Below are 26,681 nucleotides of genomic sequence, written 5' to 3'. Positions count from 1 at the left end.
AGTACTTGTAAAATGGTATGCTCCTTTCTGTTTTTTGGGCACCTACCAATAATGTACCTCCTATGAACGCAGCCCTTGCACTAGGACTGTTGTAGCCGAGTATCTAGCAAGTCAGGTGGATACAGCAGTCAGGTGAGCCCAATGTGGTGGGAAAGGAAGGGTAACTGGCACATCGGCAATGGCTCACAGCTTGCTGCCCTACTTCTTGGAAGAGTTCACACCATCTGCTGTTGACATCTGATTCCTAGGAGAGTTATGAAGTGTGTGAATAGGGGCTAAAGATTAGTGAACCCAGAGGGCTCTATGGAGAACCAAACGCAGTTACCTCAACAGTATGAATTGGTTTATTGTCCAACAGATTGAAGATGCTAAGGCAGAGGTAGATTCTAAGGAAGAATTTGACTGAGGCTAAAGTACTCTCTTTCTTTTTTGTAATATCTGATAGCAGCTGCTGTGCTGTGTCAGAGAAATTAAATGGGTGCAGGTGGGTAAGTTTGATCAATGGCCAACTAAGGCTGTTTTCCTTGTTGATGTGTTATTGGGATCACTGTGCCCTCTCTGGGAGACAAAAAGGAAAAAATTCATCAGGCATCCCGCTGTAACTGTTAGACTCTCCTGACCAAGCCTAGCTCCTGCTGATCTGCAGCAGGGTGCCATGGCCTCTCTGTTGTTCTGTGTAGTGGGTGCAGGTGGTTGCCCTGATTTTTAAGTCACCAGCTGTGCCTGGTATGTAGCTGTAACATTGCTGTGTAGCTGTGGCAGAGACCTGTGGGACATGAATCTCATCTGCTCAGATCATGAGCTGGCAGTAGTCCTGCTAAAAGGCCCAAGCTTGCTGCTGCTAATTCACTGAGCTCACAGAACAGTTTGTTCAGAAACTCAGCTTTATCTTAAATATTACTCTGTAATGTTTAAATGCAAAAAAAAAAAAAAAAAAAAAAAAAAAAGTAAAGATAGGATAAAATGCCAAGGGACCTAGATTCTTTGTAGGAACAGGGCTGGCAGCATAACTCTTCTACTGACAGAGTCCTGCAAAAATGAGGTAGTTACACTCGGGAGCTGAACTTGCTGGCCTCTGAATTGGACAGGACTTGTCAGCACCACCAGCTGAGTTAATGCCCAGTGGTACAGTAAGGAAGATAGACTGTTAGTGTTGCCTTTCTGCCAGAGTCATGGAAAAGACAAGTAATAATGTCTTCATTCAGCATAAAAGGACTCTTCCATTAGTTGAAATAATAGACTAGGAGTGGGTTTGTCTGGAGATAGAGAACAGAGATCTAGTTCCAGTCCCCAGGCAGGGGTGTATGTGATTTACTTACTGTTTGTGTTCCACTGCTGTCATTTGCTGCACTCTAGGCTGACTTTCTGGGATTAATAATTTATTATACTCGGTTACCAGTGCTTCCCCTCATGTAGACTCTTTACTACTGAGTTGCCCACCAGTGCTGCAGATCAGATTCTATCAATTGCCACAAGAATAGCTTCTGCCTGCTTTCACTCCTAATTTTCTAAAGTAAACTTTACTCTTAGCTGCTGCTTCATTTCCTACATCTTTTTTTGCTCTGTCAGCTAAAGACTTCTATTCCAGCAGGTCCCAAAGGTGTGGTTTCTTAGTTCCCTCGATCATTTTGAAATAATTCCCCAGTGGTATCAATCACTGGGATGAATGTAGGTATCCTGATTAGCTGCAATGACAACTATGTCTAATTAGCTGAGCTGGTATCTACCTTCCTGAATACCCAAATGAGATGTTTATTTAGATGAGCTAGGAGTTAATCATTATGCACAAGTCCAGTGGTTGAAGACAGTTCAGACTCTCACCTAGCCCAATAGCCTTAACTCACCGAGGCAAAAGGGGTGTCAATGAGTGTCAGGGAAAAAGTTTTCCTTTTGTCCCTCTCTGTTTCCCTACAGAATACGATTCCTTTTCCTGCTCACCTTGCCACAGCCCTCAGAAGATACATTAGAGCTACTTCAGGCTCAAATCCAGCGATATAACACCAAGCATTTTGCCCTGGCTGTCCTGTCCATTTCTTTTGGATAGTTGAGCAATATTGCATTTGGGAATGGTGATGTTAGTTAAACATCTCCTTCCCTCTAAAAAGAAACTCATAAAGCAGAACTGTGACCTAATCCACAGGATTTCCCAAAGGACTGTAAATGTCTCGAACGAAAAAGTGGGAATGTAAGAGTTTCATGGTCCCAAGACTAGCCATATTTCTACTTCCTGGCCAGTAAGAGCTCCCTGCATTGATGGCTACATCTGTCCTGCAGAATTTAATCATCTTCCTGAGTCTTGGCCTAAATACAGTTTATATGCTTCTGTGCTTATCCACAGAAATGCTGAAGAAATTTGGTAACTTTGGCTTTTTTCTTTTGGCGTCTGTAAACGACTGGTGAATACAAAGGTAAGCTTCCTCTAACTGAATTTTTTTGTTTAAACAGTAAGACTGAATGTTTACAAAGTCTGTTGTAAATCTCAAGGTGATGAAAGCATGTCTGGCATATGGAATGGTAAAGTAGTTCAGGGCAGTTTTTTGTAGCAAGGGCTTTTGTATCTGGTGTTGCAACAAGAAACTTTGGATTGTGCAATTTCTCTCTCACCCTCAGGTTCCCTCTTCAGTAACCAAACCATAAAGCCAGTCTTAGGATGCTAGTACCTTCTTTGGTGGCTGTCATTTACAGGGTTTGGGAATGTTTGTCTCAGATGCCTTCCTGATGGATTTTCAGGGTGGTTTGAACTAGTTTAGATTGTAACACAGTTCCTCTCCTGCAGACACAATTGCTCCTTTACCCTTGGGTCAAAGCCCTTCCTCTATCTGATGTCCCTTTATGATCCTTAAGTGCCATTTAAGACATAGCTTTTCCTAAGCCATCTTTTCTCCTTGCTTATTTCCTCCATTCTCTTCACCAGCAACTTCCCTCTTAAATACCACTAGTCTATTCTTACAGCAAACACCCCGCAAACCAAGCCAGAACAGCCCCACATTTATCACATCTCCTATATGCCACTTTGAAATGTCCTTTATAAAAATTGTTAGTAGCTCAGGAATCCAATAAAACCTGTAGTTTTATAACCATTAATAACTTTAGGATTTTTCCCATTAAGTCTTAACAAGAAATAAAATTTAAAAAAAATCACAGGAGTTTTATTTCATTCTCTCCAACAGTTCTGTGCTACTCTCATAAATAAAATAGTCCTACAAAAACACACTTATTTTAATATATTCTCACATTGCCACCCAGGCTGAGTTTCTTGACTCTCAGCAACCTCATGCAGTGTTGGTAACTTCATTGGACCACTGCTGTACTGTGTGTGGATGAGTCAGCTTTCCATCTTAAAAGTAGCTTTGCTTTTTTCTTTGCAACCACACATTTCTCATACAAAACCTAGCTCACTTTGTGAGGTTTGTCATGGCCCTCCCTCAGAGCCACAGTTGGCTCCATTGTTACAAGAAAACCTGTCATCTCTACCTACTGTTTACAATCACCTGACCTAAATGGTTCTGTAGGTACCAAGGGCTTTCCTTGCAGAACCTCTTCTCTACAGATTTTATTTGCTGATCCTTTGCAGTGAAGCTAGAAGAGGCAGTCTAGCCTCTATACTGAGCATGACATCACATCATATGGAATACTCCAGTGATGGATTGGGACCTGGCCCTCTAGCTGTGCTCCCTCTCAGCCCAAGGAAAGTTAACTCTATCCTGGCTGAAACCAGGACACTGGGTTTTATTATCTGTATCTCGCTGATAGTTGAGATTATCCAGACTATCCCCTTTCTTTCCCTCTTATGGACTGGTAAAACCTTTTTGTTACACTGGAAATGTGTAGAGTTTCATTTATATTTTAATGAACTGCTGCTGGGAGAGTCCTTCCCTTTTTGAACCCAATCACTTTGTCAGCTTGATTAGTCAAATTGCTGGTGCATTTATTACTCTCCTTCATAATCATGAAGGTAGTTGCCTTATTAAACATCTCTTCCCGTCCTACACACGAGCAGAGTTTGAAGGGCTGAAGGAGAGCATCACCCCACAACAATCAGTAGTACAGTGGCTCAGAGAGCTCTCTTCAGATGGAGGAGGCTCCTAAATTGAAGTTTTGTATCATTCGAGAATGACTGTATCTCAGCATTTGCTTTGCTGTAAAAGAAGATTTGATTGAAACTAATTTCAGTATGTTGGTGATTGCTGCAATAACAGCCCCAACTTGTTTTAATGTTTAGATAGCTACAAATGCATCAGTACTTTAGCTGACTATTTTGCTGTACACTGTCCTCTCCTTCTATCAAATCCTGGAACTTTCCTATCTCAGGTGAATATCTTCCCAGAACTAACTAATCTGCTCCTGATGTTTTGCCAAGAAATTCAGTTCAGGAGCTTTTCTGAAAAGTTTTGCTTTGGTAGGTTGGCATTTTCTGAAGTGAAAACATGTTTCAAGTGACCCTGCAGATGACTGAATTGAAATTCAGTTTTATCCCAGAACTTTCCATATGGGGGTGTGTGTGTATGTGTGTTGTTTTTTTTTTTTTTTCCTCAACCACCCCTTCTAGGCAGAAGCACAAGTGTATGAAATAAGGAAGATTGTTCAGGCAGTGACAGTACAGATGTCAAAGATATTCTTTGAGGCCTCTACAGGACTCCTGGAGAGCTTGGGAGTTGACAGGGGAAATTTACACCATGAATCTGCTTAGCTGGCTGGAAAAATAGAATTTCTCTTTTACGAGGAATTTTGCATTTCTGAAACTGTAGTAAAACATGATAGTGAAACAGATTGTGAAACTTGTCACTAAACGGATGATGTCATTCATTGGGTATGTCCCTGGAAGATGTTCTGATTCTATCCAGAAACTGTCACCTGATGTAAAACATCCTTAGGGAACACTATTTTCAATCAAAAAATCTACTAGGACACATTACAAGACAGTAGGTTCATCCTGAAGCTCTTGTAAGTAGTGAAACTCAAGAACTTGATTCAACAACCATACAATAGTAACAGAAATACTGTTTTGTGTCCAGTTTTGGTCAGTCTTATTTCAAAAAGGGTATGTTAGAAGTAGGGAAGGTTCAGAGACGAGCGGTAAAGATGGGCCAAGGTATGGAGTGATTTGTGTGGAAGGAATGATTGAGCTGACCAGGAATCTTTGGTCTGGAAAGTGACAGCTAATGGGGACATGTTAGAGACCTGTAAAATCATGATGGTCTCAAAGAGGGAAGGCAGAGGTTGCTCGTTCCCTCTCTTTTCTGTTACAGGAATGAGACACCATAAAATAAATATAACAGAAAGCAAATTCAAGGCAGAGGAGGTGTGTCAATTGCCTATGCTACTGTCAATTTGAACTATTGGTGGTAATGTAAGATTGGAACTGGAAAACTTATCTGGCTTGATCTTACGTTATATGCTGCAGTGGTATAAACCTGGGAATCTGTGACTTTGAGGTGATCCCATGACAAAGACTATGCAAAACTTGAGAGATTGTGCTGCTGAGGTTAGCTCCAGCAAGGGTAGAAAATTTTTCTATCTCCACATAGTGGTTTGACTCTGAAAAATGTCCTGGCAAAAACAAAACTTGTGGTAATGCTACTGTGAAGCCTTTTAATGAAGAAAATATTTTGTGTAAAAGCTGTCTGGGTGACTGCTGCAGGGTACTTGTCTTCCTAGGCTGGAGGCAGGACCAACTCCAGCTATAGGGCAATCGGGCTACTGCTTAGGGTGCCACTGAGACAGCATTACAGAGCATTATCACCTCTCTGCTTACCGTGCCACTGTCCTGAAATGCTGAACTGCCTCTGACAAGCACAGGAGCAATAATAAATCCTCATGGGACACACACACAATAACCCCTCTCCGTAGCATGGAAGGTTGTTCCCACTGGATTCTTGTTGCTGCAGCAATTAGAAATGTGAAGTCTGACTTGTTGGGGACTTGCCTAAACTCTCCCAGCTCTGCCTTTCCTACTTTCTGTGGTGTCGTCTGTCTCCAGTCCAGCACCAGTCCTTGAACAGTGGGGCAGAAATATTTCAGTTTTGCCCACGTGTCTGAAGAGCCTTTGGGCTAGCTGTGTAGGGAGGCATCAGTGAACCTTCTCCCTTGGGCACTTGGCACTTTTCTCTTTTGATTGACATGCCTCTGTCGAAGCCAGCTTGAAAAGTGTTTGCACTCGAAACAAGTGGAGCAAATTCTAATTTGTCTGGAATGGGCCCTCCTGTTAAATGTTAAACTGACCTTTTCAAGAGAAATTTACTTGATAGTTCTAAGTGAAGCCCTGCTTTAAGCTAAACCTGTCACTACAACATGATTAAATTCACTTAAAAGTACATCAGTTGCACATATTATTAATGGAAATTGAAATCAGTCTAAATGGTAACCATAAATTTTAAAACAGGGGGAAGAGCATGGAGGTAGAAAAAAATACACATGATGTGAAGGTTAAGGTGCCTTATTCACACAAATATTAGGTGGGCTGAACACGAAACTTCATTCTGAAGCAGTGAAAAATCACTGACTACTTTTTTGTGTGTTTACAGTGCTCCAATTGTAATCCACCAAAGAAGGGGAAATCAGTGTGGTTTTGGCAGGGGTTTGATCTGTGGAGACCTAGAAGAATTGGTCACAGTTGTCTGGTCTTATTTTGCCTGCTACTGGACCTTTAAGCAACAAATTATGAGAGTTCTGGCAGCCTGTTTAATAGATGGTGGAGGCGTGTGTGTGTGTAGATAGTGCTGAAAGTAGGGTTTGGGACATACCTGTGATACAGGACTGTCTCCTCCCCAGATGAACTTCACATTTAAAATCTTGCACCTGCTCTTGCCTCCTTCCCTTCCCCACCATACAGCATGATAGTTCCAGGGTTTGGCTATTGTGACGACTGTTACTCAAAGTGTCTGTTCTAATTGAGCCCTAATAAATCAAAACTAAATTGAAGACCTTCCACTTATGGGCATTATCAGTGACTTTCCATCAAGCAGAAGGACAGGACTTGGCAAGCATCTCCCAGACAAATGTCCAGGGACTTATGAAGGTTCTTTTAGAGGGTGTTATATTTATGTAGCTGTGTGACCTTTGTCATTCAAAGTGCAAATTTGAACCTTTTGTAATTAATAACTCTTGTTCTACCAGACTTGGCTTTCACACAGGTGAAATTAGCATGGCTTTTTCCAGCTGTTTTGGGAGATAGAGTACTTCCATGTGGCACCAAATAATACTCCATAAGTACAGCTAGATAAGCTCTTCTTTGGGTTAGAAGCTAAGCAGGCTGCATTGCCCACAGCCTGGAGGTAAACACTAAGATCTTGGCTCTCCAACATATGATGGATTATTTTCTTTGCCACTGATGTCACCTCCACTGCCTGTGACAGGAATATGAGTGGGCACGTATAATATATACCACCACCTGCCCACTGTCCAGTAGGGGACACATATTGCAGTCTGATAGAGTCCATTGCACTCGTAGTTGCACGATTGTGTTAGCATAGAGCAGTAGTATGCTTGGAAGTGATGATCTCTGTTGGAGGTAGGTTGTGGCATTACACATAAATTTGGGGGTTTATGTGGCTCTTGTGGTCACGTGTGAGATTTGCGGGTCAGCAAAGCTGAAATTTGCTGACTTTCTGAGCACATTGGAACACACACCTTTTTTAAGGGAATTGATGGTGGCTGAGGATTATAGGTCTGTTATGAGAAGGTAGAAGGACTTCTCAAGTACTTGGCTGAGTTCCTGTTGGTAGCATTATTTTAATGACTGGATTGTATAATTAATGTCTTTATGCACCCACAGCTTTGGAAAGACCTTTCTTATAATCTTAATTCCAAATAAATTAAAAACAGATGTCTTGGGAGGGGGGAATCTTCTGGTCAAATTCCATTATTTATTTTTTTTTAAGTGCACTTGAATATAAGTTGTGAGTAATGGATGAATATGGCCCATCACTAAGGATTTTAGTATCAAGGAATCTTTTTAAGGTGTTTCAATATGCAGTCTTTATTTTCTCACAAACAGAAAATATAATTAATGCAAGATGTTTTTGCAGTGCAGGGTAAAATGGTAACTTGATCTTGTGCAAGATGTTTCTGATATGGAATTTACAGCCTAGCTTTAACTTTCTTTTATCATTTACCAGTAACATAAAAGCAAGATCCCATTTTATCTGTAGCTGGCACTGACTTAAAGATGACTTTCAAAATCAAAGAACCAGAAGAGCTGAGCTCATTTCTAGACTATCACCCTGCAATTCCTCTATGCGCAAATGCCAGTGTATCAGTTTGCTAATAGACTGTTTGAACACCTCACCTTGATGGCATCTTGCTCTATTCTTAATACATAGCACGCGTTCCTAACCATTTTTCCTGCAGAGTGTTTGGGAGCATGCATTCTCCTCAGACCTAGGAAATGGTATTAATCTTCTGCTGTGTACTTTCATTTCATTTCCTGTAAAAATCCATCTTCTGCTACTGTAGTTGACCTAAGGTTAGATGTCAAAGGAACAAATTACTGTCACTTGCTCGATACCCCAAGAGTAGCTATAAATAGCAAGCTTTATAACCCCACTGATCCTTTAGATATGTAGTGATAAATATGCTTCTACCAACCAAGAGGAAAAAATAAAGCTGCACAGCTCTGGGTGATGTATATTATTTGAAACTGACACAAACCGTACAGCTGCATCATTCAAATGGTTTTAAAAAGAAAAAAAAGTAACATTGTATTTGCCTGCTTTAAAGCATTAATTAGTGATTCTTGGGTACAATAATCCAAGTAATCCACTAGCATGGCTTTTAAATCCAGCAACAACAAAATCTTTCTTAGGTGATGTTGTAGAGTAACAGTCTAGCTAAGTTTAGCCTGTTCATTACTAAGATTCAGAGAACTAACTGAAACCTTTTCAGTGGAACAATTTTCTGCTGGGAAGTGCAGCATTAGTCGGATAAATCTTCTGCAGTATTTTAAAAATGAAATCTTGACAGAAAATGTCGGAATGATTTGAAACTGAAAATGTGTTTCGTTTTGGTTTTCTCCTTGTTTCATTTGAGCTTTTTTCCTGTGGAGTGACAGCCAGACTGTATTATAAAATATTCAATTGAATGGATAATGATAACGCTGGTACTAGTGGTCTGAAGCTCTCTAAAAATTTTTTTTCACTTAATCTTTTTCCCTTGTATTCTTATTCTATACAGATTTTGGGAATCATGATCATTTAAAACAGGGCAAAAAAAAATTTTGTTAGCATTGCCTAAGGGATGGGAATTCCATCTTCCAACTAAGGTTAACATAAATTAATGCATGAGGCACATTTTTAGCTGATTTTAAAATCCTACTGGTCCTTAGGAGCTACTCCATTATAACAACTAGGAGGCTTGGACAATGATTTTGAAAGTAAAGTCTTGGGATGTCTGGATCTTTTAGGCTTTCTAGCTGTGGATTTGCACTGGTGGGATAGAATGAAGATTGCATATTGTGTTGCAACCGCCTGGTAGTAGCTAGAAAGCCTCTTCTGCAGGGTATGTACTAAAAGCCAGAGAAGACCTGCAACATTTTTATGAAACAATAAAACTCCTTACTCTTAATTGGAGATGGGCTAAAGCAGTTTTCTGGATGTCTAATGTGACTATGGATGCTAACATGGCTCTGCTGAGCTAGTATATCAGACCTTGTAACTGAGCTCAACCTGCTGCGAGGGTGTGTGTTTGTTGTTTTTTTTTTTTCCTGGCAACACCCACCTTTTCAACAAAGCTGCAATGACCTCAGTGTTATGATGGAGTGGGGAGTGTAGGACATGTATGGTTGTCTCATCTCACTGATTAATGGAAAAGCTTCCTGTTGCTCTGCCCTCAAGCTACAAAATCCATTAACCACCCCTTGGGGTGCCTGAAATTTATTCTGGCCATTACCATCAATTAGAAAGTTAATAGTGTGATGATTACTGGGCTACAGTCCTAGCTATTTGAGTGATTTACACCTGACGGGGGGGGGGGGGGGGGGGGGGGGGAGGGGGAGCGGGAAGATGCAACACTCAAAGAACCACTTTATAAGCAAGAATTTGGCATGAAGGGTATGGTGATACCAGTATGCCCTGTGTAAACATACCGCAAGAAGAATCATTAGTCATTCTTCATTCTTCTGATTTAAAAGGCATCTTTTAATTTAAACGTAACGAAGAACAACTTTAATATCCATCATGGCTGAGATTTTATTTGATGATGACCATAAGCCTTGAGTCAGGATGTGTCTATGGGAATGGCTTTATTCTGAGTTGCAATGTTACCTGGCGGAGAATAATGATGGAAGGGTGGAAATTAGCATCCTAGCCTGATTGCTTGTTTTGACAAACAAGTCAGGTCAGCTTGTTTTGACAAACAAGTCAGCACACCATCTTCCAGATGGGTGCTCTTCTACTTGTAGTCCACTGATCCCCCAAAATTTCCTAAGGTAGCAAGGAACAAGCCTGTTGCCAGTAAACTTTCATTCCTTTCTTTAGGGTCTGCTCCTTCATTGAAAATAATGCTGTGATGGCAAATGGAAAAAATATTGAAAAGCAGTACTATGGACTTAGAGAAGGAGAAAATACTTGGAATGTACATACAGTCAGATGCACAAGTGTAAATAATGTATCAGCTTTTGATATATATTAATTAGGTCCACAAAATTAGTGGTCCCACTGGAGTTACTGATCCCTTGCTTGCCACATGCATCCAGGCACCATGGCACAAAACAGCTCATAGAAAGATCAGGAGAGATTGCACTAGTGATTCAGCCAGAGCACCACTAGTGCCATCCTCTTGAGTCTTTCACTGAGAGGGTCAAATGGAGGTCTTGCTTTGATGGCTGTCCCTTTGTTTCTTGCTGCAGGCTTTCACCCAGTGTTGAATTAGAATAGATAAAGTGGTTATGATTGCTAGCCTCCCTACACTCTTCTTGACTTTTGCTGCTTCTGTCAGTGAGGGAATGAAGACGTGTCTTTCAGGCCACAGAAAGATAAGCTGGAAGGGAGATTTGAGGGGGAGAGCTCTGGACACTCTTCTTCTCTGCTGGTCTAGGTGAAACCCCCAGTTCCTTCTAACTGCTACCTTACCTTACTCTCAGTGGCAACAGCTGGTCTTGCAGGGGTCTATTAGCCAGGCAAAATCGGTGGTAAGTCCACAGTTATTTTGCCGCAAATGCAGTCCTCTCCCCTAGATATTCCATCTCCTTTCGCAGAGCTGATCCTGCAAGTGGTATTTAGAACAGCAGTGTTTGAGAGGAGTTCCAGAATGGAGCTGTGGCCCCCAAAATGGGGTCATCCACAGCAAAATTCTGTATTTACAGTCCATTCCTGCAAAACAGTGCCTAGAAAATTCTTCCAGCGCAGAGTCCAGTCAAATCTCTGTGCGTTATTTTTTTCACAAAAAGTTGGGAATTGTACACTTGAAAGAAAAACCTTCATGTTTTGCGTTCTGACAGCAGAGATCCTTCTGATTTCTTTTCCTTGTCCTTGCACTCAACAGTCAAGTTTTGCTGCTGCCTAACGCTGTGCATTATGGTATTAGTAGGTTTGCTCTTCTGTCTTGTTCAACTGGGAACTCTTGCATGTTCATCATAATTGACTGTTTCCCTTTGCCTCTCCCTTACATAGATAAGAGTAAGAAATAACATCACCCTGATTACATGGCTTCCTTTTATCCTGTACAACCTGTCTTCTGACCTGTTGGAAGATTCCCACCATCATCATCCTGTGACTTCTGAAGCTATTGACCAAAATCTAGTTAACTCAGAGGGATTTGAAGCCTCAGGCTTATTGAACTGCTACTTGTTTTCCTAAAAATTTCCAAATTGCAAAGGTTTTTCCTTCTCCTTGACCTTTTGAAAGGTATGGAAGATGTGTTGTATGGTGAAAGGTGCAACTTGGTGAAGCCATGGTGGTTGGGTTGTACCGAAACCCATCTGTGTGTTCAGTGCAGCCCCAAATGGTAATAGGAGGGTGGATAGCTATGAAATGGTGACCTATACCTACAGGTTGCATCAGCAGATGGAAGTTTAGCCATGTGGCTACATGCCCTTTACTGAATAGATGCAAAGGGATGGGGTGGACCTTACTTTGGTTATGACAGAGACAGAGGGACAGGTATTCTCTGCTTAGATTGCTAACCTGAGTTACGAACTCTCAACTGAAACAGCAGTGAAGGTAAGTTAGCCAAATTTATTTTTCTTCAACCATTTAAGGGGAAATAGACAACTCATCTGGGTCACCTACAGGTAACATCTCCTGGCTCTCCCATCCCTGCCATGTCCTTTCTTTCTGATTTGGGTAAGATTTTTAATAACTATCCAATGCAATATGTAAACTCTGGATTGGATGATAAAATATGAGCTGTTTCTCCTACTTGTCACATCTTTAAATTATAGCAATAATCAGCTGAACTATATTAAGGCAAAAATTGCAGGAATTTGAATGTGTATAATGTGTATATTTCTGTTCATTTAGATTGCGCCAAATAAAATTTGATTAAAAAGAAGAGGAAGAAAATTGAATTACTTTAACTGATTATGCAGAGAAATACCAATTTCAGTTTCCTATTGTTTCTTTGTAATTTTTTTACCTCCTCTCATCCTCCAAGTCTTTTTGTTGGCTTCTGTAGGTGGGAAACTTCTTGTGATGAGAAAATTCTTTCCATAAGGGAAAAAAATATACATTTTGGTAAACTTGTATAAAAATTCATAACTCATTTCTAGTAAAATCTACAGTCACAACTCAAACTTGACGCAAGACATTTTCAAAATGGAGGCTTAAATTTGTTTTAAAATGCACGTTTACACAGTATTTAATTTTGTATTTCTTCCTTTTGACATTGGTACTAAAACTCCAATCCTTATTTACACACACAAAACGCCAGAAAACTTATGCTGTCAGAGTGGAGTGGGAAGTCGATGGAGCCCAAGAGGACTTGCATTTGGTTCTGTCATAGACTTCCTTCAGATGTAGGATTAGTTATCTAGTCTTTCCCTCCATTTTCCTCACCTAGAAACTGGGAACAGACTTGCCAGCCTGCTGAGGGCCTCATGAGAAAAAAGTCATCAGAAATGTCTTCACTTAGGGAGTGAGACATGTGATTCCCTTGAGTTTTGAAATCTTTTCTTTACCCTGGAGATATCTTTAAAAGTTAATTTCAGCCTGCCAGGGTGAATTTGAAGTGTTTTAATGCTGTGACATGTGCAGTGCCATTACAGACATTTAAAGAAATGCTAACCAACTCTTTGGCTTGTCACTGCTGTCAGACCACTTAACTGCCCTCTGAACCAAATTCTTATGATGGCAAAAAAAGCCTTTCTGAGCTAGCTTCATTTTAGCTTAATCCCTGCTTAAAGCAAATGAGCTATCACTAAAAATCAGCCAAGAATTCATTAAGAAAGTGAAGAAGAGGAAGCCAGGGAAGGCAAAAAGACACAGTATGGCTGGTCCTAATCTGCGGAAAGGTCTTCAGCAGAGACAGTGTGTCAGGGACACAAATCAGTTCAGTGTTGAAAGCCCTGGATTGCTCAGTGGGATACAGGAGTTTTAAATAAAAATCCTGTGTCCTGCATTAAAAAGTCCATGGGAAAAATTCCCCAGACTTTCTAATGTGATAACCTGGAGGCGGCGGGGGGCACACCAATAGCCATTCAGAGTGTGACCTCAGGAGAGAAACTTGTACAAATGAGGGCAAGGTCTGCTTCTTTGCTGTGTGGAAACTCTGTCCAAGGACACAGGATTCACTGTGTTTACATCTTGCAATTTCTTTTCAACACGCAGATGTAAAATTCCCCTCAAAATGTGTCAGTCTCTATGAGCTGGGCAAACAGTTCCCACTAGAAATGGACAAGGCCTTGGAGAATTATTTATATGAGTTAGAAAGACAGCCAGTGGTGAGAAGTGTCCAGGTGGAGCAAGGTAATTTGTAAAGTAAGAGTAACTTTCTGTGAAAATAAGGAATGGGATAAACCCAGTTCTTCCCTGAGAGAGAAGCTTGAGATCAGACATTATTACTTTTTGGAAAAAAATATCGGGGTTACACATGAAGGAGTTAAATCAAAGCCGGCATCAGACCAAAACTAGCATTTATCAATGGCTTGTGAAAGGCTTAATAAGAAGAACATGTGAACTTAAATGGTTAGCTCTTGAAGAAGACTTTGACATTACTGGCTTTTGTGAAACATGGTGGTGTGGCAAAAATCAATGGGAAACTTTAGTACTTGGCTATAAAACCATAAAGAAAAGAGTTTCAATTTAAGTGATGAGGGAATAGAACCTCAGCCTAGAAAGATCCCCAGAAAGAAAGAATGCAGAAGTCAAGAACTCTACAGCAGAGTTTACAAACAGGCTTAAAACATTGCACGCAGGAATACAAATAGGCTCCAGAATTACTGGCTCCAGTATTTTTCACATTCAGACATGAAAGATCATTTTTAGTGTCTTAATTATCCTTTTATTTAAAAACTTGTTCAGTGAAAGCCTTTTGTAGGTACAGGCTGTGACTCCACAGTTCTGCCTTCTGCAATCTGAAAGCCTTCTATCCAAAAATCTGCTAATGTAGAGATAAATATGATAGCAACTGGCAAATCTTATGTTCAACTGGCTAGTCCCTTTGGAGGCAAACCAGGTGGCAAACATAGTTATGTGGGAAATTGGAACAGATGATCTAATAGTCATTGCAGTTTCTTACTTAAAATACCTGACTTCTGCCAGGGGTGAATTCATGTACAGAAGGAGAAATAGGCTAGAGCCCATCTCTTTACACAGATTCTGGTTATGACAGGCTGCCCTGATCTGCTGGTCCCAAACCACATTACATGTGCTTCTGGTCCTGCCTCCCAGGGCTGACTGCCACTCAGATAACAGTTAAAGCAGCAAATTAAACTGGAGGAAGGAGGGTGAGGACATGATACACAGACAATCTTCTCGTGGTGGAGGTGGGGGAAGCAGTCACATTAATATGTGAAAACCAGGTGTAACTGATGGAAAAAGAAAAAAAAACACTAAATGGTGCCAATTAAAGTGATTGCTTCTTAATGATGTGTGTTATAACAAGGAACTTATTTGTTAACATATGTCTTTTATTGGAAGAAAGCTGCACTCTAATAGGCAGGAGACATGATATTACACAGCTTAAAGTCTTCCTATCTGCATGTAATGTTTTTCTTTTTTCTCATGGAGTGTTCCTGAAAGATCCTGTTGCAAAAGAAACCTTGACCAAACAATCAACTGGTTGATTCTTCAAGTCTTTAGCAGCTTATGTAAAATAAGTACAGACAACCTTAAATTTGTAACAAAGGAGAGTAAACAGCGACTTGCTAGGGGATTTATTTAATCTATATATTCAAACTGACAGTCCTCTGAATTTCAGTCTGCACTTCTTGAGAAATAAGAAAATTTCCATAGGGTTCGTGTTACTGGTTGATTCAGAACGTCTATTATAATTGTGAAATACTGATAGGAATGGATTGAGATATATTCGTGACAGTAGGTGGACTAATGGAATTCAGTGACTTTATTTAAAATGTGCAGTAGTTTATTATAATACTGTAATAGAAATGTCATTTACCCTGACGGGAGGAGAAGGAAAAGCCCTGTCAGTGAATAATAATGAAGTTATTTAAATGTCAACTTTCTTGCAAATAGTTTGCAAATTATAAATTGTTCTACATGTTTCTAGTTTTGTTTTAATTTATTACTCGGGGAAGTCAAAGCTTCAGTCCCACAATTTGGTATTTTTTATACTGTCAAATGAACTAGTAATAATTAAAATATTTATCTTCTTAGGTGTTTGCAGAAATCATTCTGCTTTACTGAAAAAATAGGGAGTCTGATTCTAAACAGCTACTGGTAAAATTTGGGATGGATTTAATGGAATCAATTACAACTGAAATGGTGGGACAGGTGTGAAGTTCAGAATTGAGTCCAAATACTCTGTTTCTGAATATTATTCTTCTACTAAGTATCATCTGCATTTCAGTAACATCCACAATGTCCTAATGCATACCTATGTTTTTCCATAGTTAGTTAGACTTGCACATATATCAAATCTCTCTGCAGACCTTCCTGTTTCAAACTCATCTGGACTTATTTTGACTTAGCCTGTAACTGTACCAAGCCAAAATGAACCAATTTACACAGCGATTTAAATTAATGTGATAAAACCTGAATACACACACCCCTCCCCCCAAACAATCTGAGAAAGCATTGCAACATGCATGTCTACACAAGAGCTAATAAAATAGGGCTTTTACTGCTACATATAGTTATTTCTGTAGCTGTGGCTTTTCAGCAGATGGTTCAGAAGGTATAGAGTTTCATTGTTGTGTTTTCAGCTCAACAGGTCCTGGGTTTAGTCCTTTCAGATGATTTATCCAGGCATTTGCTTGGTCTGCTCAGGTTATACAGATGCACTAAAACTGAGTTCTCTCCGCAGAACTTCAGAGAAGCAGCTTACCACACAAAGAGTGGGAGATGTTGGTTGATACATATCCATTCCCCTTCAGATAACTGGGATTGAATTTGTTGATCCTATGCTGCTGTTACTGCCTACACCCTGCTGAGGTGCATCTGTGTTTTGCAACACTTCTAGGTTAGGCTGGCTTCTTGGATCACCAAGTGGCTGATACGTTTTCATGGGTTAGGAATCTCATGCTGCTTTATACACCCATTTAATAAGACAAATGAAGAGCTCATTATCCAGGCTGCTAATCAACGCCTGCTTCTGTACCTATATGTAGTAGGAATAAGATGAATGAAGGGCGGTGATACCCTTGGGTTAGATCCCAACAGAGGCTTCATGTCTACACAGTATTTCATTCAATACAATTCTTTTGTTCTGTTATGCTGTGTGCATGTATCTATCACCATTTCTTTGTGTTAAAGCACTTCTAGGTGTTTATCTGCTGTTGTATAACATTCACCTCCCTGTTAAAATTAAAAGTAATTGTGAAGTGGTGTAAGAGAAACAACAACTTGTAACTGGAGGCAGAAGGACTGGCTACTGCTAGTTTTGAACATGATAATGAGAGCAAGATCTAATAGTAGCTCCTTTGATTGCTTGTGTATTTGTTCATCTGCAAAAAACAATGTTTTTCTAAGCTTTCCAGTCTTTCAGTTGCTTTTATAGATGTTGACAGAAGAACAAGCTTCCATCTGTATATAATGTTACCTGTAAATAAAGCTATGAATGCAAAATAATTGCCTAGAGATTTGAAGTAAGAAATGGCTGGCAATTCTGACTAAGATTACCATTTGCAATAGGCCTTCGACATCTGTTTGCCTGTGCTGTGGCAGGGGTACTGACAGCTTTTCTTTAACAATTTCAAAGCAAGTTTTATGTGTCAGATTTTCTTCACTCCTATCCCCTTTTGAAAGGTCCCATTTTGAAATCACTGTGAAGAGCTGCATTACCTCATTAATGTATTTTTTCCTAACTCAGGTCAGATTTAGCCCTTGCATTCTTTACATGTCTTTATCAGCCCAAACTTCACAAAGGGTAGGTTTTGGTTTAAGTCAGACTGCAACAGAAATATTAATTTCTGGAAGACTGGGTGGTGAGGTGGACAGGGTAACCAAAGTGAACCAGCAGTCCTTGGCAGGGCTGTGTTCAGCATCCTGCTGTGGCTCCCTTCACCTGAATGCTAGAACATCTTTGAAATTTTCAGTAACAGAAATAACTGTAACAGTATTCTCAGTTCACTGAGGAAATAGCTCAGTTAGTTTATATGTGCTCCTGAGATAGATGACCTTATAAAGGAGAAGATCAATCAGTAGATGAGAATTTGACATCAGTGTTCTAACCAACAAAGGTCATATATGCATGCCTACAGGGGTGCATATGTTTATTGGGGGGAAAGGAAAAAGCTATGGTTGTAAAGTATAGGTCAAATGTTATATGACCAGGACAGATACATGCAAATGCTTCAATAAAGTTTCTGAATAGAAAGACTCAACTTTAATGCAAATCCACATTTTAGTGCAATTCATCTTAATGGGTAAAACCCCAAGCTGCTGCCTTCTTGTTTTAATCATGTACTGATTGCAAAATCTGAAATCCCAGAATCTGTGGTATGAATGTAGGTGTAGAACCTGATCCAGGAATGTAACAACCTCCACAGTCCACAGAAAAATAAATAAATTTGTAGACATTAAGTGTCTTAAATACCTGTGTGAGTATCTTAAATACCTTTGTGAATTTAGCCAGCTTCCCAGATAGGAGAGAACCTGGAAATAACAGGTGCTTAGGGTTTACTTTAGAATGACTGGTTTTGGAGTGATTAGCAGAAGGGAAAATTCATATTACTGCTTGCAAATTAAGTTCTATGTGGACCCATTTCTACATTTTGAAGACAAGATGAAGATTTATTATCTACAAAAATATGTTATACTTTTAAATGTCTGTTACATGTCACTTTTCTGTAATGTATGGGTACCAGCCATACTGGTTTGGGCTGATTATCTAAATCTCCTGGATATTAGGACATAATTCAGACAAACATGAGCTGCATAATAAACAAAACCTCTGCTGATAATTGATCTCAGTTTCAGTCACATGTTAAGAGATATTACAGGAACTCTGCACACTCTTCTGTGTTCACTTGTTCTTCCCTAAAACATGTAGTCAGTGTCTCTATGGGCAACCCTCATAACAGAAATACATTATTTTCTCTACTGAATGGTGTCTCTTAAAGCAAGAATAAAGCACGTGTCCATACTCTCTGCTAGTCCATGTGAAGAAAAACATATGAATTGTAGGTGTAACGCTCACGTAGTTAGGTTTTCAGAAGGACATCAATGTTTTTCGCAGAAAACTGAACTCCAATTTCACTGAACAATCAGCTGGAGCAGCTACTTTGAAATATGCTGAGAAAAGACTCTTAAAATTAGTCTAAGCTTGGAGTATACAATGAATTGATAACTTTAGTCTCTTGCTGTCTGCTATTTGGCGTTTCTGACAATCATTATCATCTTCTATACACAGAATTTAGCATTTCTTATTGTATGTGTTTATTTTAAACTGCTTTGGGAAGATGCTGGTTTAATTTTTCCTAATCTAATTTAAATGCAAATTGTAAGCACTCACATGATGCTGTGTGTATATAATTAAGTATCATTATATACTACATGAATCATTCAAAAAGCTCTAGAGAGCCATTCCGCTATGTAAAGCATGACTTATATTGAAAAGCCGCCAAGTGACTTGTGGTTTTGTGATTAAGTGTTTGTACTTATGAAATCTCTCTTTGAATTATAGGTCAACAGATTATGGGACAACATATGAGAAACTGAATGATAAAGTTGGTCTGAAGACTATTTTGAGCTACTTGTATGTTTGTCCAACAAACAAGCGTAAGGTAGGTGATAATGTGATTGGCTCATTTTGACTTTATGATGCAATTTCTGCCCCAGTTTTCTCAATATCTTTTACTATTTAAATGTCCGGAAACTCTCTCTTTCTGTCTCTGTCCACTTGAAAAAATATGTAGCGTTACCAAAATATAAGCCAACTTGTACCACCTATACTACCTGCCAGTCTACTTTAGGGAATAAACGTTTACAAAAGATGGCCATTAAATGGATTGGCATAATAGGCATCAGGCATTTAATTGTTTGCTTACCTTGTGGATGGTGATGATTTTGTTGTCTGAAAGTGAGAGAGACTCATTAAAATGGCAGAAATACATCTACAGTGGCCAGATTGCATGTAACATTATTTGTCTTTTAAGTGCTCCCAGTAGTGAACTGAACAGGATTTGACAAATTCCTGCAGAGAAAATACCTTCCAAAGCCCAGAAGGTTTTAATCATGCAAGCACCCTACTGACTAACAATTTACTAAGAATTTATAATGCTGACATGTTCATAAAGGAATCTGATGCCTTCTTTGAGATACATTTTTGATAAAATTTTTGTGATTTGAAGGTATGCAGTAGGAAGTGACGAAGTACAGTTCATAATGATGATGACAACTTGTATTCTCACATATGCTAACGTATGGATATGCTAATAAACAATATTGTGTTTAAAGACTCTCACGTGCTGTTTAAAAAAGGGTTTAACTCTCATGTTTAGTGATAGGCAATCTTTACTACTGGTGTTTTGGTGTGGAAACTAAAAAGTAGTTTAAGTCATCCTGAAATTACTAGCAATTTCATTTCAGATTTCCTCATGTGTTGGTCCACAAAAAAATGAATGAAAATAAAACCAAATGTGATTAAATAAATGGCAGTGGTGATGCCACTGTCCTCTTGACTTATTAACTGTGAGTCTACAGTGCACAGGCAGAGGGTAGAAGGCCCAAGTCCAGTTCTTTACCAGAGGGAATATGAACCTGGATAGAGTAGTTTTCTCTCCTCGTTTTTTGTCCTAGTGGATAGTTCGAGTTATTACAGGCAAAACTGAATTGCATCAGCAGAAAGTTCTAGTGAAGACTCACCTCTAAAGGAGGCTGTGCATATTTGGGCAGCTGAGGTCACTATGATGCTGTTTTCATTATACTGAAACGTTTATGTATTTTTAAGACAGGCTATGAAAGGAAGAGGAGGCTGTCCTAACCAAACCAAGGCCAATGCTTAAGCTTTGTTCTCTTGTAGTCCGTGCTTAACTCTTTGTTCAAAAGAAACAGGCGCTTCTAGGCCCGAGTCATTTGTCCTTTTAAGAAATTGACCCTAGGATGATAAAAATCACATCCTAATGTCTCCTACTTTTCTCCAATTGACTGTAAGTGGAAGTCTGTACCACCAGCTGAGGTGTAGACATGTGACAGGGTATACTTGATCCTACCCTCTACTCCCCCACCTGAGTCTGTGAATAATGTTTTTTTAATAATCAAGGAACCTTTGACTGATGTTCAAGGACTTTCTTCCTGCCCCTGGTAAAACAGTGTTTGCAAACACTGGAACATGAAACTAGAGTGGACTTTTGGGATCATGCATTCCATTTCATTGCTACAGGCAGCTGCCTCATGTGGTCCTAACACAACAGTTATCAAGTACTCTCTTAATGGTATTCTGATTAATGGACTGTAGCTGTGGAATTCCAGTCCTTACCTATTCTGATGAATTTAGGTTTTGCTGGAAGACCCTCAGAAAAGTTGGCTGACACTTACCTTTGTAATGCTACCTGATTGATTCCTCATACCTACCTACATTGCTATGATTACACAAGACTGGAGAGAAAAATAATCGTAATCAAAACAAACAAGAAAAAGTATGGGCTCAAGCTTCCTGATGGAAGTCAGATTAAATTGAGATTAAGTAATCCCAAATTAGTGGAGAGATGTCAACTCATTGCAGCTGACCCCTGATGAAGATATGAAGCTTTTCACTAGAAGCTAGAGAATGAAATTATCAGATCACTCAAATGTCCTTCAGGTTTGAGGTTTGAAAGGTTGGTCTCCTGACACAGAAACTGTGGTGTGGAGGGTATATAATCATGCCTGATGTTTGTTGGACAGTAATAATACTGTTCTGTAGAACTAAGGGATTTAGCTGGGCAAAATTTGCATGATCCCTTAGCTATTGTGGTGCAGAGAAACCTAAGAAGAAACTAAGGGTTTTGCAAGCATGTTAAGCCAACTAAATGCAGGTTGACTCTGAAAATACTTCACCACCTCTGGCTGCACCTTCCCCCTCCCTCTCTCATACTGCCACCGTTGTTTGTGTAGCCATCTGTTGAGCTGGATCAGGGACTAATCTGCCTGAAAACTAATCACTTTCCAGCTCAGAAAACAAATAGATGAAAGGGAAAACCTTTCAGGTGGAAGGGTGGAACTGCCTGTTCTGGCAGTAGACAGCACTAAAGGTGGCCTATAATCAATATGGGACAGTGCCAGAGGAAAGCTGCACCACCTGGAATGAAAGGACCTATGTAATGGTCTGAGATTGAATTTTCGGTAGGAGCAAAATTAGGGTTTCAGGGAAAACGTTTGGAGGCCCTGCTTATGCTATTTCTGTAGAATATCAGGCCATTACTCCAATAAACATTTAACTTTAGGCACCTAGCTAGTCCCCCGTGATTAAGAGGGCATGGGGAAGAGAGGGTAGAGCTATGTTATATTTCCACACTAAAATACTTTTGCAGTGAAAGCAAAAATAGTAAAACTCAGGGTATTTATCATTCCTGCTGTTGAATGGAAAGCAGAAGAAAACATATTTACAAATTTTGCCGCCAAGAACATTTTCAGCAAAAACCTATAGATCCTCAGAATTGATCCTGTGCCCCGCCCCCCCCCCCCCCCCCCAAGTGCTAATACCCCTGTGAGAAACTCTGGTTACTTTGAAAGTTTCATCTTGTTTCACTAATGTGGGTTGGGTAGGTAGCTGCAGACGTTTTTTTAAAATGTAGGACTCAACTGCTCTGAAATCCATGAATTTTACAACACTCATGCTGTTTGTGTGAAGGGTTCATATACTGCTGTAGTTAATACTGGGCAAATGCTAACAGTGTGTTTTCCCGAAATATTTGTTATATGTGGTAAGTAATTATTCTGACTGCACCTCCAGCCCTCAGTGTTCTTTCTTCCACAAGGCATTCCTTAGCAGAAAGAAAAGGCTTCTTCAGTATTAGAAAAGAAATGGTGCATTTTTTATCTTGAAGCTATTGGACAAGAGACCTTGCTACAACAGTGATTCATTAGTGGGGCCAGAATGTACTTAACTTACTGAGGCTACCTTCTTTCGAAAAAAAAATCCCTTTAACACATGCTTAACTTTCAGGAATAGTCCCATTGAAACAGAAGGTAAATGTTGAACTTTGCTGACTCAAGACTGATTGCTTCTAATGAAAAAAACAAGTGTATCCTGTACATAGTCTTGTCTGTTCCTTGCAAAGCAGAGCAGTCGGAACAATGAACTGTGGAATGCATGTAATTGGATTTATTCAAATAATTAATAGATTTGTTCATGAACTTCTGATGATTTTCACATTCTGAAAAAGAAAATATTCAACATGTGTTGAATAAATTGTTTGTTATAATTTATTCGCTCTTCTCCATCTAGAAAAAAATAATGTACAGGATTTGCAGAGCTTCCCACAGTCTATGAATGACAATTTCTTTCTAAAAGCTCCTGACTTCCAATTCTTGTCTCTTTATTGAACAAAATTAAATCCTTTAACCAGGCATTGCAGGCAATGTTGTATTACAAAAGGGTGCTTTGAAAATAAAAATGAGAACAAAGTCAACTGTTATTTACAATTTAAATTGATGACCTATTGCTGTGTTTCTCTGAATTACAGTTTTTCTTAATGAAATTACAGAAAAAGGTGAGTAACATAGTGATGTATAAACCCCGTCAATAAGAGAGATGGAAACCCTGTTTTTCAGTATTCTCTCCTTTCACTGAATTACTGTACTACCTGATCGTACAACTGATGACACAGATCGGGGAGGTGCGGGGGAGGGGGAGAATTGTAATGTGTGGATCTTGCCAAAGATGCAGAGCCTGTTTTGAGTATTTGTCAACAAGTCTCCAGAAGTGAGAATCCCCAATGTGCAATAAATCCCTAGGCTTAGGTATGTCAACATTGGTTTATTTGTTAGGTTCATAGAGCCTTTTGTGAAGGGAAATAAAATGATTTAAATGCTTCTACATGAAGAAATAGTGTTTGGGAATAATGCATTGGTGGGTTAAAAACTAAACTAAAATAGAAATCCAAGTTGATATCTTGAAAATCCATTTTCGCAAAATTTTATCATTCACTTTCCTAGAAACTCACATGCACTAAGTTTTATGGTCTTTCTTTATAAAAGCCTTTCAGATAAGTTGCTTTTAAGCATTCCATGGAAAATCATAGACCAATGCAAATAAAAAGTGAATGAGGCGTGCTGGGGACTCTACAATTGGTTTAACTCAAGGTTTTCTTTGACTCAAAAAGTGCTGCTAATTTAGACACTGTATCCTTGTACGAAGCACACTGTGTTCTTTGCAAAGAGCCAGTTTGTGCAGGGCTTTAATTCTTTGTACTTTCAAACCTCTTGTATCCTTGTATCTCCAGTTAATTAATAAAATGCTGGATGATACTATCTACCAGCACCTTCTATGCTATTATTGGAATTAGTGCATCGGGTATTTCCTGTGAGTTTGAATTTTTGTGTTGGTTTGTTTTGTTTTGTTTTCTCTCCCCCCCTTTCTTTCTGCAGGCCTGCCTTGAATTTTCCCTTTATTCCTCCAACTGTTCAGATTTTAATTGCTGTGCGGTAGAGTGTCCTCTTTTCTTTCTAAAGATGAATGGATTACAGATGCCTTTCTCTTCTTTTATATTTAGTGGTCACGATTCGCACCTTTATCACAGCATGTTAAGCACTGTCCTGTTGTGCGTGTAGCTCCAAGATAATGGATATTTATTGTAAATATATTTGCATGGGTTTCAATGCTGGCTAGATCCCCAGCTATTTCAAATTCATTTCTATTAATGAGTTTTAAATGAAAGGAAATGAAAGGAATAGCAGCCCGGCCTTCTGTTCTTTCTAGCATTGGGTAGTGGTGGAGAGAATAGTTGCTAAATGTTTCTTTTAGTCAAGACAGAAGAAGATTTACCCTTATTAGCTGAAATGGGAATGACTGAGTGCTACTTTGTATTCTGTAGTATTATGTTCTGGTTTTGGAATGTAAACTGCCCAGCTGTGTAAAGGGTAAGACCCAGAACTACATTACACTGGTCTTTTCATCTGCTCTCCTGAGAGTTGAGGAAAATGACTGTAGAGATGAACAGTTCCACCTGACATTGCTGTTTCTCTAGAAGCTGCTATCCTGAATTGCTAAAATCAGATTGGGAACATTTCTAAAAGTCCTGTCTGACCTGTCTCACCATGGAAGCTTTCAGAAGTCTGATGTGACATGGAAGCTTTCAGAAGTCTGATGTGATGACAGATCTCTTTTTTTTTTTTTTTTTTTACTCAAGAAAAAAAAAAAGTTATTTCCAGGTGTCCTCCTTGTAGGCCTCTATAAATCTTAGTGTGAAGACTACCAGTTTGTATTAGAGAGGTTAGAGCACAGCAGAGCTCTAAGCACACCTCATTGTAGACAGAGCCAGATCCTGTGGCTGTCAAGGGTTGGCATCCTTAGCAAATTAGGCACAGTGGGAGAGCCAGGGTCTACGGTCAGTCAGTCATGCCAATAGCCCAAAGTGCTGTGGCAGTCCACTCTTGCAGAGATAAAATAAATTATTCTGTTGCTCTCTTCTTTTCATTTGGAGGGAAAGGTCCTTGTTAGCTGCAGGCTGTGAGTGCAGCCTTCAAAGAGATAGCTGTAAGAGATCAAAAAGACATTGTCTCACAGATGTGGATGGTGGTTTTTTGGTGTTTTTAAAATGATGTATTGCTCAGGAGATTTCAAGGAGACATTTAATGAAAGTATTTTCTTACCTTTTGAAAGGGAGGAACCACCTTGTACTAAAGTGTTTTGCAGATCAAAACATAAATTTCATCAAATGAAAACATCTGTTTGGATTAAACCCTGTATAGCATAGGAAGGTATATGAAGAAGCCCCCAGATTTGTTTTAGATGTCTCCTACGCTATGACCACAGATAATGAGTCTTCATAGCCTCATCTTTTACTTTATGTGGAGGAAGAGAGTCAAGAGAATGTGGGGTGGTATTCATCTGCTGGTTTTGCTGATCTGATAGGCAGTTTGGTGTAGATAGCATTACACATGCCTATTCTCCAATGGTCTTCCAGTGGGAGAACATAGGGGTTCTTCCTCACTTGTATCTTTTCTTTAAATACAGTGGTCTAAATCTGTTTCATTCAACAGCTTTGGCTTAAGGTTTCACCTTCTGAATCAGAAGAGAGTTGAAATTCTGAACCTACAAGGGTCAGAATTATTATCTTGGACTTTTGATAACACTATACACATGTAAACAGTTCACTACCCACAGGAAGAGGGATGTCTCACCCTTCGAATTAAGAAATTTTTCATTTTCCGCAGTTCAGCAATAATGATAGAGTAAGTCTACTGCTATTACAAGCCACTATCGGTGGTGACTGGAAAGTCTTAAATCCTTATGATAATACATATATTACAATTTTCATTTCTGCTTGTAATATCTTTAGATTCAAGACTAATGCTTCTACCTGTGCACCAGATAATCAAGTATAGACTTGATTTCCATTTCAGAAGACTCTCTTTTCTGCCCCCCACCCTGTATGAAAACAAGGATAAAGCCAAAAATATTTTTATTAGTTTAGAAAGGTAGATCTTTCATCACCTCTTTTGGATATGATCTAACACAGCTGCAGTTTGGTAGAGTTTCATTGGAGTCAATGAAGACCTGTAAAGTGGCAGTGACTGAAGAGCTCATGCTGTATTATTAGTCTTTAATACCGAGTTCATGGGAAACCAATAATTAACAAGCATTTGGTCCATGTTAACAAAGTGAAGGCAGAGTCTCATCTTTCAAAGTGAGTATTTTGACTTTTGAAGTGTCTGGCAGCATTCACTACCAAACTTTCTGATTCATGGCTATAGTATATGACAGCTCTCACAATAGCCATTACACGCAAAGCCCTTGCCATTATTCTACATCCATATCTCTTCTTGGATATGAAGTGAAATCAAAGCACATTTATTCTGCCGCTGCTCTTGTAAGCCTATCAAAAATAGTGGCAGTTTTGACGTTTTTCCACTCAAAGTAGTACTACAGTATGCTGTTGTATCTCACAGAAGTCTCCAAGGGCACACTGAGTGTTGAAACTAATG

At 39.4% G+C, this 26,681-nt stretch overlaps 1 protein-coding gene across 1 annotated transcript in view; it reads left to right on the top strand.

Annotated features, from left to right (window-relative positions):
• Nucleotides 1-26,681, top strand: part of LOC141946071 (VPS10 domain-containing receptor SorCS1-like) — a 296,692-nt gene that overhangs the window by 108,242 nt on the left and 161,769 nt on the right. The window contains exon 3 of the mRNA XM_074875239.1: nucleotides 19,237-19,336. Coding sequence (XP_074731340.1) covers nucleotides 19,237-19,336 — 100 coding nt within the window. The remainder of the gene's footprint in view (nucleotides 1-19,236; nucleotides 19,337-26,681) is intronic.

The sequence above is a fragment of the Strix uralensis genome, chromosome 7 (assembly GCF_047716275.1).
Source record: "Strix uralensis isolate ZFMK-TIS-50842 chromosome 7, bStrUra1, whole genome shotgun sequence".
Lineage (NCBI taxonomy): Eukaryota > Metazoa > Chordata > Aves > Strigiformes > Strigidae > Strix > Strix uralensis.
This window is presented reverse-complemented; position numbering and strand designations above follow the sequence as displayed.